General features: G+C 56.5%; 1 protein-coding gene and 1 long non-coding RNA gene across 4 annotated transcripts; one reads left to right on the top strand and one right to left on the bottom strand.

Moving 5' to 3' along the window:
- Positions 1-2,338: 2,338 nt before the first annotated feature.
- PRCC (papillary renal cell carcinoma (translocation-associated)) lies at positions 2,339-10,936 on the bottom strand. Of its 2 annotated transcripts, XM_017808633.1 has the most exons (7): positions 10,439-10,935; positions 8,304-8,351; positions 7,341-7,919; positions 6,016-6,111; positions 4,758-4,901; positions 4,373-4,438; positions 2,339-3,829 (listed from the first exon to the last, which is right to left on the bottom strand). In XM_017808633.1, exons 1-7 carry the CDS (start codon positions 10,880-10,882, stop codon positions 3,743-3,745), a joined length of 1,464 nt encoding a protein of 487 aa, XP_017664122.1. In that variant the 5' UTR covers positions 10,883-10,935; the 3' UTR covers positions 2,339-3,742. The 2 variants fall into 2 exon arrangements, with proteins under 2 accessions (XP_017664122.1, XP_017664123.1); XM_017808634.1 differs by lacking the exons at positions 2,339-3,829; positions 4,373-4,438 and having other exon boundaries at positions 5,855-6,111; positions 10,439-10,936.
- On the top strand, positions 7,071-10,166 carry LOC108494283. 2 transcript variants are annotated; one of them, XR_001873805.1, is made up of 3 exons: positions 7,071-7,269; positions 7,869-7,972; positions 8,669-10,166. It is a non-coding gene; the product is annotated as an uncharacterized LOC108494283 (long non-coding RNA). The 2 variants fall into 2 exon arrangements; XR_001873804.1 differs by having other exon boundaries at positions 7,071-7,273.
- Positions 10,937-13,883: the final 2,947 nt, after the last annotated feature.

Genomic DNA, 13,883 nt, shown 5'->3' with positions numbered 1-13,883 from the left:
GTCCCTGGAGCCCCCGGGAGCCAAGCCAGCAGCCCCGGTCCCCGCCCAGCCTGTGGAGCCCAGCGCCGAGGGGGGCTCCCCCAGGGAGGTAACAGGGCAGAGCAGGGGGGTGGAAACATTTTTCCAAAGGACAGCCCGGCCACGGCTCTCACCAGGTGGACGGGCACAGCCAGGACGGGGGACGCAGCCCCAGCCACCACAGACCCTCATCTCCAACCTGTCCCGTCTCTTGCCCAGGCTCGCAGTGCCCCTCCATCGCTCCCAGCCAAGACCAGCTCCCGGGCCGTGGCTCAGGGGCCGCACAGCCCCGCCGGCAGCGCGGCAGCTCCCGAAGGTGCCTACGCCCGGGTGCACAAAGAAGCTGCTCCCCCCGTGCCCCCCGAGGCCAAGTACCAGCAGCTCATGTGCTTCCACATCTACGCCGAGCCCCGCGAGGGCAGCGCCCCCAGCCCCCCCACCTACTGCGAGCCGGAGGAGCCCATCCCCTTCTACGCCATGGCCCGGAGCTGCAGCCCCCGCGCCGCCCCCGAGGAGAACATCTACTCCGAGGTGGCGCTGGCCCGGCAGGACCCGCCCGCTCCGCTGCCCAGGGAGCCCAAAGGCGCCTTCTCCACGCTGCCCCCCAAATCCCGGCCCCACCGCCGGCTCTTCCGCAGCTTGTCCAGCCAGGATTACAAGAGGCGGCAGCTCCCGGCGGCTCCCACCGCAGACGGGGCGGAGAGAGGAGCCTCCAGCCCGGGCACAGAGGTGGGTCCCCCAGGGCAGGTCGCTGCTCTAGAGCTCAGTCCCAATAGCACATCAGAGTCACGTTGGGACTGAGGAGTCTCCAGGCCTCCTGGAGTCTGGGGGAGTCAGGGTTTGCTCCACACCAGGAGCACAGGGAGAATCACAGAAACCTAGAAATGGTTTGGGTTGGAAAGGACTGGAAAGCTCATCTCACTCCACCTCCCTGCCATGGGCAACCTTCCACTAACCCAGGTTGCTCCAAACCCCATCCAACCTGGCCTTGGACACTTCCAGGGATGGGGCAGCCACAGCTTCTTTGGGCAACCTGTGCCAGGGCCTCCCCACCCTCACAGGGAAGAATTTCTTCCCCATACCCCACCTAGCCCTGCCTGCTGTCAGGGTGAAGCCATTCCCCCTGTCCTGGCACTCCCATCCCTTGTAACTCGAGCAAAGCTGAGGGCTGGGAGGGTGAAGGACCAACTTTGAGCCATCTCCTGGTTCTCCAATCCCACCTCTTCTCCCTGTGAATTCTGCAGGGTGTGCTGAGCCCTGTGCTGGAGCTGGATGACCCCGTGTATGGCCGGAGCACACGCAGGGCCCAGCGGGGCACAGCCACGGACGAGAACGTGTACGAGCAACTGCCTGGGGACCAGCCCTGAGCCACCGGCACACGGGACAAGACCTGGCTCCCAGGCAGGAGGAACCTCAGCCTCCATCCCCTGGAGGAAGACTTTGGCCCTGGGAGGAGACACCCAAGGCTGCTGTTAGCCCCAGCAGCCCTATGATCTGCTCCGTGCAGAGCCCCACACTCTTCCCAAGCCCTGAGGAACAGCACACAGGGGACTGGAGTTAACTTACCTGTGAACACATTCCTCATTCATTAAATGAGGGTGGAAAAGGCTACTGCAGGAAAAACAGGGACAGGTTTGGCAAAGTTGGTGCATCCAGTGTTAAACTGGCCAGAAGCTGGAGTGACACCGAACCTCCCCAGCCTGGAGCTCACACTCCAAGTCCTGCCTGCTTCCTCAGCCACAAAACTTGGGATAGCACCAAACCTGAGGACCAACCCTGGCTGGTGGGATGGTACAGAGCCAGGACTGCCCTGAGGGATACCTGGTGGAGCACAAATCCCAGCTGGAATGACACCAAGCCACAGCAATGCTGTCAGCAGCCCTGGTGTGCCCAGCTCGACGGGAGCAGGGAGCCGCGACAGCCAAAGCTCCTTTCCAGAGGGAAAAGGAAGACTGGGGCAGTCCTGTAGCTGTTTTATCTCTGGGGAAAAAAAAAAAATCACTGTCACTGCTCACAAACCTGAATTTTGATGCTCTTAAAAGGCTGAAAGCAGAGCATGAGCCCTCAGAACTCCCCTTAGTGCTAAACCTGAGCCGTTACTGCAATGTGAAATGAGAGTTCCAGCCTCTCCCAGCTCCTTCCAGCACCCCCCAAACCCTGATAAAGGGCAGTTTGGGCACACACAGGCTGTGCCCCATGCAGCAAACACCCCGGGTGAGGGGCTGAGCCCCTTGCCATGGAAATGGGGCTGGTTGGCTTCATTCAAAAGTTTATTCCTTTACCAAACCTCTTCTGGGAGGGTTTCGCTGTACATACAAGATATGAATAAATTACTCAACAGTAACTTTATTCTGATCATTCAAATACTCAAAACGGGCTTTGCAAAGTACTAAACATCCAGGGAACTAAACTAGAAATGAGATTAGTTTAAAGTGTTCTAAGAAAAGACTTCAGTCATAGGGGGTTTCCTTGTTTTTAACAGACAACATGGGAGAAAAAACCCCTCTCGGGAGTTTTTCTTACTGGAAAAACAAATATTGGCCGTTTCAGCTGTGGTTACAAGTATAACCCAGAGTGGTGGGAATGTAAATTAAATAACCAGACCAGCTCTCTGCTTCCCTCAGCATCACACGGTTTGGTGAACAACAAAGTGATGCCACAGAGATCTGGATCCATGGATTAGGCCAGCAGGGCTGCACAGGATTTGGAGTTGCATCACCTTGATGGAATTCCTTAAATAAAAAAAAGGTTTAATTTTAAGGAGTTAGGGCTGGACACGGTCTCCTCTTCCCACCCAGGAGGATAAAGTCAGCACTTAATTGGACCAGAACTGATACAAACAAGCTGGGGAAAAAAAAAATGTACAGTTGGCAGCTCTCCTCTGTGTGTGCCCAGAGGAAACACTGCCGAGCTCACTCCCAGCAGGACACTGGGACACTCAGTCTGATGAGTCTGGGAACAGCCTGAGGCACCACTGTAGGGGGAGAAGGAAAGAAGGGGGAAAAAGGAAGGACAATATACATACACACATGGCTCAGGGTATCCCAAAGCCCTGAGTGTGCCAGGCAGGAGAGCCTCATCACCGTGTGCGTCCTGCACGCGGGGACACCTCTCACACACTGTCCTGCACTGGGGTGTCCCCTCAGCGTGGCTCACGCTGTGGACACCAACTTAAAAACCAGGATATCAAAATCATCAGCAGGAGAGGAGAGCTGGAGTGGCTCAGACATGAGGAAGCAGCCATGAGGACGTCTCAAAGATAAGGACAAAATAAAAAATCCAAAGCCAGGCTTGCTCTTGGAACTCACCGTCTCTTAGAAAGAAAAACGACACCCTCAACGCACAGCGAGTCCAGGAGAGCAAAGTGGGAATTGGGAGTTTATTGAGCCTCTGCCGGAGGGTCTGGCGGCGGGAGGAGCAGCCCCTGCTCCCACGGGACAGGAGCTCCAGCCTCGCTCCCGGCACATTCCCTGCGGCACCTCGGGACCGTCCTCGGTCGGTCAGAACCTTCCACGTTATCGTTTACAAGGAGGGAAGGGAAGGATTACAGGTGGAGTTTCGTCAGGACTGGCTTGCAGTGAACCTTCCTCCTGCCAGGCAAGGCAGCTCAGTGTCCTCCCTCCCGCCGAGCAGCCCCGTCCTGCGCGGGGCCTGGTTCATCTCCCGGGAGACGTCGGACACTGCGGGTCACGCGGGACGCCAGCCAAAAAGTGGGACAGATGTGTCAGAATCCGTATTTGGCTTGAGTCTGCCGTCTGCTGAGCTTGTTTTCAGACCATGTGTTTTTCAGTTCCAGCTCCCTCTCCTTGGCCTGCAGACACGGAGAGGATGCTGTTACGCTCTGCGTTTCAGTGACTCAGCAGCATTCCGGCCTCCTCCGGCCCCGCTCACGCGGATTACGGAGCCCTTCAGCCAGAAGCCTCGTTACAGGAGTTCACACAATCATCCTGACAGAGGCCTGGATTAATTGGGCTGCACGGGCATTTCATTCATGCTGAAATGCAGCTTCTCTTGTGGGATGGGCTCAGCAGCCGCTCGACAACCCCGGGGTGGAATGTGGACGGGATCCCGGAGCCTCGGGACATGCGTGGGAAGGGTGAAGCAAAGCTGAAAACTCAGGGCTGGGACCCCCTCAGGACCCACCTCTGGTCCCACTGGAGCCATGGCACATCTCACCCAGGGCTGAGACAGCCCCTGGTCTGGTCCCACTGTGGGTCACCCAGGACACAGAGTATTCCCAGGGACATCCCCTGGTCCCCAGCTGCTGGAACAGCAGCTCCACCACTCTGGCCTTGTGCTGCCAAGCCTTGAAATTCCACCTGGATTGGCTCCCACACCAGGGGAAGCCACTCACCTGATGGATCAGGTATGTGATCTGGTGTTTTCTCCTTTGCTGTCCCGTGGGTTGATCTCCTTTTTTCTGGAAAGCAAAAGGAGGTGAAGTGTTCAGCCTGGAGAGACACTGCTGGACAGCAGACCAAGGCCAGGGCCTGCACGCAGCCATCCCAGGCACCATTTGTTCCCTATTAAATGGCAGATTTCTTCATCTGAAGCAGTTCCTGGCTGGTCCTCACCACCCACACACCATGCTCTGAGCTCTCCTGATCTCTCATACGTCATCATTTACCAGGGTCCCTTGTCCCCACCCTGGTGACTGCCCAGCAACCAACACAGCTCCAGCTGGGGCTGATTTGGGATCTGAGGTCCCAACCCCAGCCAACCCCTGCCCTCCACCCCACCTTGCTGAAGGACTTCATGGTCTTCTCCTCCGTCAGGGACTTGGTCAGCCACTGCTGGGCCCCGCTCAGCTGGTCATCACCTTTGATATCCACAAAGTTGATCTCCTCCCTCCCCCGATTCCGCTTGCCTTGCAGACGCTTGAACTGAAGGAAGAACAGAACAGCTGGAATTACACCCACCCATCACACCCTGACACAAGGCCGAGGGGCTGAGCCCCTGCTCCCTCCAGTGAGGGACAAGGCACAGCAACAGTTTTCCAGACAGATTTTTATCTTTAGGAGATTTCTGCTTTGCTGTAGATCAGAGTAAAGCTACTTAGCATGGTTATCGTCTCATTTTCCTGTGCTGAAAACAGCCATTTATTCCTGCTTCCAGCCTTGCTCAGGAGACCCCTGGAGTCCTGAGTGGTTTGTTTTAAGAGCCAGGGAGGCACCTGGCCTGTACCAGCCATTCTGTGGCCACACGGCCATGGGCAGTGACTGTCCCCATGCTGGGCACTGATGAGGCCCCACCTTGAGTCCTTGGGTCAGTTTTGGGCCCCTCATGACAAGAAAAATGTTGAAGGCCTGGAGCGTGTCCAGAGAAGGGAATGGAGGTGGGGAAGGGTCTGGAGCACAGGAAGGGTCTGGGGAACTTCTGAGGAGTGACTGAGGGAGTTGAGAGGGCTCATCTTGGAGAAAAGGAGATTCAGGAGGGACCTTCTGGCTCTCTACAACTCCCTGACAGGAGGGTGGAGCCACATGGGGGTTGGGCTCTGCTCCCAGGGAATAAGGGACAGGATGAGAGAAAACGGCCTCAAGTTGTGCCAGGGAAGGTTCAGGTTGGATATAGGGAAAATTCCTACACCCAAAGGGTTGTCCAGCCCTGGCACAGGCTGCCCAGGGCAGTGGTGGAGTCACCATCCCTGGAGGAATCTAACAGCTGTGTGGATGTGGCACATCAGGACAGGGTTTACTGGTGGCCTTGGCAGTGCCAGGGGAACAGCTGGACTCCATGATCTTGGAAGGCTTTTCCAACCCCAACAATTAATTCTGTTCTCATCAAGCCTGCAGACCTGGCTGGAGCAGGAGCTCAGCAGACTGTGGGAAGGACTCACATGTCCACACCACAGCTCGAAACCCCACGGAACAACCACCCGGCCCATCCCAGGGGAAGCACAGGACGTGCTGCGGGGGCAGGACCGTGGCTGCCAAGTGGGTCCTGTGTTCTGGGAGAGCTCAAAGCCAAATTCCACAGCAGGACAGACAAAGTGCCAACCGCTTCGTCGTCGATGAAGGAGGAGTCGGTGCTCGTCTCCTGCGGCGGTGCCTGGGCTGGTTCCACCTCCGGGTAGTACCCGCTGCTGTAGTAATCCTGGCAGGGAAAGGGAAGCCAGTTTGTCACGAGAGTGAAGCAGGAGGGATCCTGCCTGTGGGCTGCTGCTTTTTCACCCCGAGGGATTTCATCAGAGGTACAAACCAACAAATGCTTTGAGGGGCTTTTCACAACAGCCTGGAGTGATGGGACATTGGGGAATGGTTTCCTACTGCCAGAGGGCAGGGTTAGATGGGATATTGGGAAGAAATTCTCCCCTGTGAGGGTGGTGACACCCTGGCACAGGTTGCCCAGAGAAGCTGTGGTTACCCCATCCCTGGAAGTGTCCAAGGCCAGGCTGGACAGGTTTTGGAGCAACCTGGGATAGAGGAAGGTGTCCCTGCCCATGGCAGGGGGTAGAACGAGATGGGCTTTAAGGTTCCTGTGGACCCAAACCAGTCTGTGATTTTGTGAATTTCTAGAAACAATGTGGGCTCAAACACCAGCTCTGGTGAGCCCCAACTCTGCACTCTCACACCAGGGGCATTTTCACAGGAATACAGCTGTCCAACATCTGTCCAGCAAAGAACATCTGCAGCTCTTGTGCCGCAGGAACCCCCCTTGTGTCCAGTGGTGTGGCTCCCTGCTCTGTGTTCCGGTCAGACAGAATTTCCTGCTCCGTGTCCTTGTCAGTTCTCAAAGGTTGGATTCCCTACTCCATATCCCAGCCAGCTCACATGGGCTGGATTCCCTACTCCATGTCCCACGTATCTCACATGGGCTGGATTCCCTGCTCTGTGTCCTGGCCACACACATGGGTTGGTTTCCCTGCTCCATGTCTCTTACTCCACCTCCCAGCTAGGCTGGATTCCCTGCTAGTCCCCTGGATTCCCTGGAGTCCCAGGTAGTTCACATGGGTTGGATTGCTACTCTGTGTCTCACCCAGCTCACATGGGGTGGATTCCCTGCTCCATGTACTGGCCAGGTCACAGAGGTTGCATTCCCTGTTCCATGTACTGGCCAGGTCACAGAGGTTTGGATTCCCTGCTCCATGTACTGGCCAGGTCACAGAGGCTGCATTCCCTGCTCCATGTACTGACCAGGTCACAGAGGTTTGGATTCCCTGCTCCATGTACTGACCAGGTCACAGAGTTTGGATTCCCTGTTCCATGTCCCATGTATCTCTCATGGGCTGGACTCCCAGGAGCAGCTGCCCCAGTACGTAAGTCAAGCCCCTCACCCCAGTTGTGCCCAGAGCCCCTCCCCTCACCTGCAGCCAGCGAACCCACCTGGTAGTAGCCGCCGGGCTCGCCGTAGGCAGGGGGGAACTGGCCGTAGGGGTGGCTGCCGTAGTCCTCGCCGGGTTTGGGTGCCCAGCTGTGCTGAGCCCCGCTCGAGCCCGCGCCCGTCTTGAACTCCAGAGGGGCGTTGGCGGCCGCGTCCTGGAACTGGGGCTCCGGCTCTGTGCCGGGCGGTGGGTCCTCTGCGCCCACCGTGCCGGGGTACAGGTAGGGCTCGGCGGCCGCGGCGCTGGGCTCGCTCCTGTCGGACAAGGAGAAGTAGTTCTCTGGCTCCAGCTCCTCGTCGCTGTCCTCCTCCTCCTGCGTGATCTGCTTGGTTACCTGCAGCGCCGCGCTCTTGGCCGCGGCTTTGATGGCCGACGGGGACGGAGTGGTGGGCACGGCCGGCTTGGACGCGGGTTTGGCTTTGGAGGAGGAAGAGGTCGGGGCCTTGGCAGGCTTGGAGTCGGAGTTCTCTCCCGCCTTCCTGGAGAAGGCGTAGGGCAGGAGTAACCGGTTGGTCTCTTTCACTGTCAGGTTTTTGGGCTGAGGAAGCAGAGCCGACAAGCCGGAGCCCTCGCCACGTCCCTGGGGAGACAGATCCGTGTGGGACAAGTGGATCACAGGAATAAGAGAAAAGAGTGAGACTATTTACTTTTCCTGATTATCTGCTAATTATCCCCCCCAATTCTTACAACACTCCTGGGTTTCCCAACACTTGGCTGCACAAAAGGCCAGGGGCGCTTTGAAGGGAAACTGGCAGGCATCTGTCCAACTCCCAAATTGATGCCTCTTTCTCCAAGATTTAAATTGCCCAAAAAAGGGACTTGACACCCCACCGGATTTCAGGAATATCCCCAAAGCCATGAGCTGATCAGAGTGGCTGATTCACACGAGTGGAAGGCCAGGACTGGTCACAGTCAAACGCTTTTTCCCGTGACACTTGTTCAATCGAGTGCCCTCGGTATTTACCTGAAGAGTATTTTTCTTCTTTGCTGGTTCATCTTCCTCTGAATCTGACTGAGAGAGAAAACCAGAGCTCAGCAAAACCTGAGATACTGAACTGAAAAGGTACTATTAATAAATCCCAGGAAAATAAATCCAAGGGAAGAACTCCAGGGACACAGCAGCAGGTCAGGGCTCTCCTTCAGAGGGACAGACAACAATGGAATTACTGAAGCACAAATCACACAAAGGGTGTAAAATTCACTGCAGGGACACAGGGAATTATTCCCAATAACACTGGAACTGTTAAATATCCAGTTAAAATTTGAGTGAAAAGCCTGGTTGGCAGCAGAAAAGGCCCTCAATATCTTTATCCCTTCATGGTTTCGCAGGGGACTTGGAAGAGGCGACAGGAATCAAGGGCTTGTGCCAGTTTATCCCCAAATCATAAACCAGGGAAAGACAAGGAATGTGTATAAATAAAAGGAGTCAGGAGAGACCATAAACCCACGTGTTGGTTTGGGAGAGAGGAGACACTGCAGCTGCCCTGGAGCATCTCCATGGGATGAACTACAGGGATGGGAGGGATTTTAAGGAGAAAGAGGGATGTTAGTCACAGGCCCAGGGACTTCTAGGAATCCCAAGCTCCAGTTTTGTCCCTTCAATGTTCATTCACTCATTTGACATCAATGACCTGTGGGATTTGTGGTCAGAGCCCACACACCGGAGCATGGAGTACAGGAAGAACAAATCCCTGTTCATTCCAGCCGCCTGGAATCACACCTCAGAGCTGCAAGGAGGTGAGTAAGCAAGAAGTGGGTATGAGGGACCGGTACATCCCTCATCCATCTGCCCCAAAGGCTGAGCTCTGTGTCCCACTGTCCGGTGTCCCTCTGGCAGCCACGGCACAGGGAGCTCTGGCTCTGGAATTTGCCAGACTGGGATGGTTATTGGGAGCAGAGTGTGGTTCAGGGAAGGCTGGGGAGCCCGTGTCCTCTCCCTGTGACCCTGCAGACTCTCCCAGCAAAGCAACAATGCTGATTTTATCTGGGCTCCCCCGAGGTTCTGCCAGACCACTATTAGTGGATGTTGTTTATAAATGCAAAGTCAAACCTCTTCCTCAAGGCACCTCTTCCCCAGGGAAATGACTCCAAGCTTCCAGTTCAGCTCATCCTACAGCCACAGGTGCTCCCATCACACCAGAACCAGCAACACCACCGTCACCTCTGTGTGAGGTTGGACGGGACTCTGGGCAACCTGGGCTAGTGGAAGGTGGCCCTGCCCGTGGCAGCCGGTGGGATGGGATGAGCTTTAAGGTCCCTTCCAACCTAAACCACTTCAGGATTCCATGTGCTGGTTTAGATTGGGATATTGGGAAGAAATTCTTGGCTGCCAGGGTGGTGAGGCCCTGGCACAGGTTGCCCAGAGAAGCTGTGGCTGCCCCATCCCTGAAAGTGTGCTCCCAGGTCGGATGAAGCTCTGGGCAGCCTGGTCTAATGGAAGGTGTCCCTGCCCAGGGCAGAGGGTGGAACCGGATGAACTTTAAGGTCCCTTCCAACTCAAACCATTTCAGGCTTCTATGACAGTGCTGTCCCAGAGGAAATGAGCAGAAAGGGAGAGGATGGAACCTGATCAATGGGAACCCTGAGTCAAAAAACAGGTGGGCGGGGAACTGCCTTTCCCTGCTCTCATTGTCTGGATTCAGGAGCCCCGTAAGGTACAGGGCACCGTAAACACCAAAAAAGCACAAGCTGAGAAGGAAATGGTCACCTAAAAGTCTAGAAGTTGCCTGATGCCTTTAGATAAATAACCAATAAATTGACAGGAAAATCTATCAACTGCACAGGAGGCAAGAGAGACTTTTTGGGGCTATGAGGCTCTGCAGCTCCACACCATCAACTCGTTAACTCCAGAAGTAAAGAAGGGTGCAGATAATCTGGGTTTTGCTGCATTATGATTATAAATAAGGTTTCTATATCAGTTTAATTCTGCAAAGCGCTTTAGGATTAGGGCAGGCAGCCAGGACGACCTTCCCCGTGGATGCCACAACAATAGATCTCGGTGTGTTACGGTGGGAGAGAGCGAGGGAAAGAGACCCACGGCGGGGGAGGGAGGTTTGACCCCCGAAGGGCTCGAGGGGCAGGGGGTCGCTCCATACTCACATCTCCCTTCTGCAGCTCGGGCGCCGCGATCCGCACCGGCTCCGTCCTCTTCTTTGGCTTAGGGAGGCCCAAACCCGCGCCGGGGGCGGCCGGGCCGGGGGGGGAGGCGGCGGCCGCCGCGTTCCTGGGGGGCGGCAGGAGGAGGCCCCTCGGCCTGGGGGGCTCCGCGGCCCCGTCCCCGCTGTCGGCCGGCTCGGGGGAGCTCTCGGCCCCGGCCTGGCCCGGCGCGGCGCTGGCGAAGCCCCTCACGGCGGGCGGGGGGCCCATGAGGAACGGCGGGGGCACCGCGGGGGCTCTGGGCGGGGGCAGCGCGGCGAAAAGCCCCCCCCGGGCCGGGGGCTGCTCTTCTGCGGCCGGAGGGGAAGCGGGAGCTTCCTCCTCCTCGGCGGCGGGCTCTTCTGCATCGCTGTCCTCCTCGCTGCTGGCGTAGGCCACGAGGGACATGGCCCTGGGGAGGGCGGCCCTCGGCGGGCAGCAGCCGCTACGCGAGGCCGGGGATCCGCCCCTCCGCGCTAGGCCGCGCCGCCGCCGCGCCTTCAGCGCCCGCGGCGGGGAGGAAGGGACGGGCTGAGGGGAGGCTACGCCGCCATGGCGGCCTCTCTCCGTGCCGGCGGCGGAGCCGCGGAGCTCGGCGAGGCGGCGGCGGCGGCTCCGCGCTCCCCGGTAATGGCTGCCGGCAGCGCCCCGCTACTCGCGCCGCGGCGGCGCCGGACTACAACTCCCGGCGTGCTCCGCGCGCGGCGCCCAGCCCGCCTCCCGGGTGGCCCCGCCGCGAGGCTCCACGGGAAATGTAGTCCGCGGTGCCACGCGGCAGGACCCCCGGGCGGGACCGGGACCGGGACCGGGACCGGGACCAGAGGAGGGGGAGGCGGGAAGACCCCGGGGGGACGAGACGCGACAGGGATGGGGACGGGGACGGGGACGAGGATGAGGAGGCGGGAGGGCTCGGCCCGCCCCGCCCCGGCCAGGCCGCGCAGTTCATCGCCAAACTGCGGCTCCCGGGGCGTCCCCAGCGCCCGGTGCGGTGTCACCGGGGCAGACACCGAGGGGCTGAGAGGCTCTTCCTTCCTCCCATCCTTTCATCCCGGTGTAATTCTGGGGTAGGATCAGGCCTGCAAAGCCCCGGTGGAGGCTGCTGGAGCGGGATGCGGGAGCCCCCGGCCGGGATTCCCGAGCAGCCGCTTTATCCCTCCAGCGCCCCGCTGACTTTCGGTTTGACTCCTTTGACCTCCTTCTAGCTTGTTCTGGCCTTAATAAGCAGCGAGCTGGGCTCGAATTTGGGTCCCCAGCACCCAGGGAAGCGATTTGCAGAGGCGCTGCACAAATAATTAAAGCAAAATGGAGATAAACGAGGAGCGTATCCTGAACCCTCTGTCATTTGGAATGGTGTGAAATCCAGCCAGTGCGCCCTGTGCCACCCCTCCTGCCCTGCTCCGGAGGGCTGAGGAGTGTTAAAAATACAGTATTAAAAATAGGCACGGAGGCCTCAGGGAGCGGGAGGGATGGGCATGGGAGGCTGCAGGGAGCTGGGACACAGGAGTTACGTTTCCCCCCACTCTTTACACGGCCAAGACCCACGAGGGCAAAGCACAAGGACACTGAGGAGGAGATGTGGGTTCCGTGACCACCAGAAACAGTGAGACGTTGCCTTGGCTGTGACACGTGTGTGGCCACTTGTAGGGTGAACTCCTCGTCACAGGGGTCTGAACCCCAAAGTGTGTCATGGAGGTGTCCAAGCCTTTTCCCTTCACAGCTCTGCCCACCCACTCTCCAAATCCAATGGAAACTGAGACACAGATGGGGATTTTTGTGGGATTTTTATGGATCAGGCCCCCCGTTGCTGCCACTTTCTCAGCAAAACCTCCCTTGGGCTCATACAGAGTCATATTTTGGGCTGGAACTGACCTTAAAGACCGTCTGTTTCCAACACTCCTGCCATCCTAAGGATGAGTTGGGATCTCCCCAGTGGATTTTTTTTCCCCCACTCCTTCCTAAGCCCCTAGATTTGTGAATTTTTAGGATTTAGGAAAGGGAAACAGGCAATTCCTCGAGAAGCACAGAGTGGTTCCACCACCCCGAGCTGTGATGTGAGGCCACCCTCGTCCTCTGCCAAGGAAAATCAACAAGGACCCTGTTGGGGAGAGGAGGGACCCAGTTTAAACAAGGTCCAGCTCCTGCTGCGCAGAAGGAGGGAGGAATCCTTGTTTCCCTCGGCATTTGTCCATTTTTCTGTTGAAGGTGGAGATTCCTCAGGCCTGGTCTCAGGATCCTGCTGTCAGCTGTGACCCCGAGGATTATTTATTTGTGTTACTTTTGCAGCTCGTTAGGAGAAATTAAGCCAAGGAAAGCACACAAGGATGGAAGGAAAGGAGCCCAGCCCTGGAACCCTGACTGCCAGGTCAGGGTGGAGGTTCTGGTCTTGGAAAGGGCTTAATCTGTGTTTAATTTAATCCCAGGTGTTTGGTTCCAGGAGGGGCCTGGCCTGCAGCCCCTCACCCTGACAGGGACACCAGTGCCTGGGCTTGGTCTGACACTGGGACCAAGGTGACAATTTATTTACTCCTCTGGTGACTGTCACCCCATAACCCCATAACTGAGACTGGATGGGACCCCAAACCCCCAGCACCCAGAGATTTCCCTACACACTTAATTCCATGCGGCCTGAGCAATCCTGGGATCTCCAACACCCCTGCAGAACAGGGGGGTTCTAAGGAAAAACACGTGGGGGCCCTGGGGGGGCACCAAATGCTCCCAATCCTTGATTTTCTCCTCTTTTTTTAAAGGTTGGCCACTGGGTTTACACTGGTTTTGCAGTGTTTTATAAGAGTTTTGCACTGTTATACATGGGTTTAGACCAGTTTTGCACTGTTTTACGTGGTCTTACACCAGTTTTGCACCAGTTAAATGTGGGTTTACACCAGTTTTGTACTGTCTTACACCGCTTTTGCACTATTTTGCAACAGTTTTACACCACTTTTACACTGTTTTACGTGACTTTCCATTGTTTTACACCAGTTTTTCACTGTTTTACATGATTTTACACCTGCTTGGTACTGGTTTATGCCAGTTTTGCACTGTTTTACATGGGTTTGCACTTTTGTTTTGATGTTTTACACTGGATTTGCACTGTCTTACATTGGTTTTGCACAGTTTTACACTGTTTCTGCAGATTTACATGGTTTCACACTGTTTTTGTGCTGTTTTACACCAGTTTTGTGTCATTTTGCACTGTTGCACACCAATTTTGCACAGGTTTTACATGGGTTTACACCAGTTTTTTACAATTTTACACCATTTTTGCACTGTTTTAAGTAATTTTACACCAGGTTTGCGCTGGTTTTGCACTGTTTTACACCAGTTTTTCACTGTTTTATGATTTTACATCAGTTTTATATTAATTTACACCAGTTTTCCACTGTTCAACATGATTTTGCACTATTTTGCA

Source organism: Lepidothrix coronata, unplaced genomic scaffold, assembly GCF_001604755.1.
Source record: "Lepidothrix coronata isolate B3197 unplaced genomic scaffold, Lepidothrix_coronata-1.0 Scaffold23, whole genome shotgun sequence".
NCBI classification, from domain to species: Eukaryota; Metazoa; Chordata; class Aves; order Passeriformes; family Pipridae; genus Lepidothrix; species Lepidothrix coronata.
This window is presented reverse-complemented; position numbering and strand designations above follow the sequence as displayed.

What these genes read in the sequence shown, in the direction of transcription:
- PRCC (XM_017808633.1), bottom strand. Translation starts at nt 10,882, where the DNA reads ATGTCCCTCGTGGCCTACGCCAGCAGCGAGGAGGACAGCGATGCAGAA. An exon ending in CCGAGCTGCAGAAGGGAGAT is followed by an intron (nt 8,352 to 10,438) that starts GTGAGTATGGAG and finishes TTTCTCTCTCAG; the next exon opens with TCAGATTCAGAGGAAGATGA. An exon ending in TCACATACCTGATCCATCAG is followed by an intron (nt 3,830 to 4,372) that starts GTGAGTGGCTTC and finishes CCGTGTCTGCAG; the next exon opens with GCCAAGGAGAGGGAGCTGGA.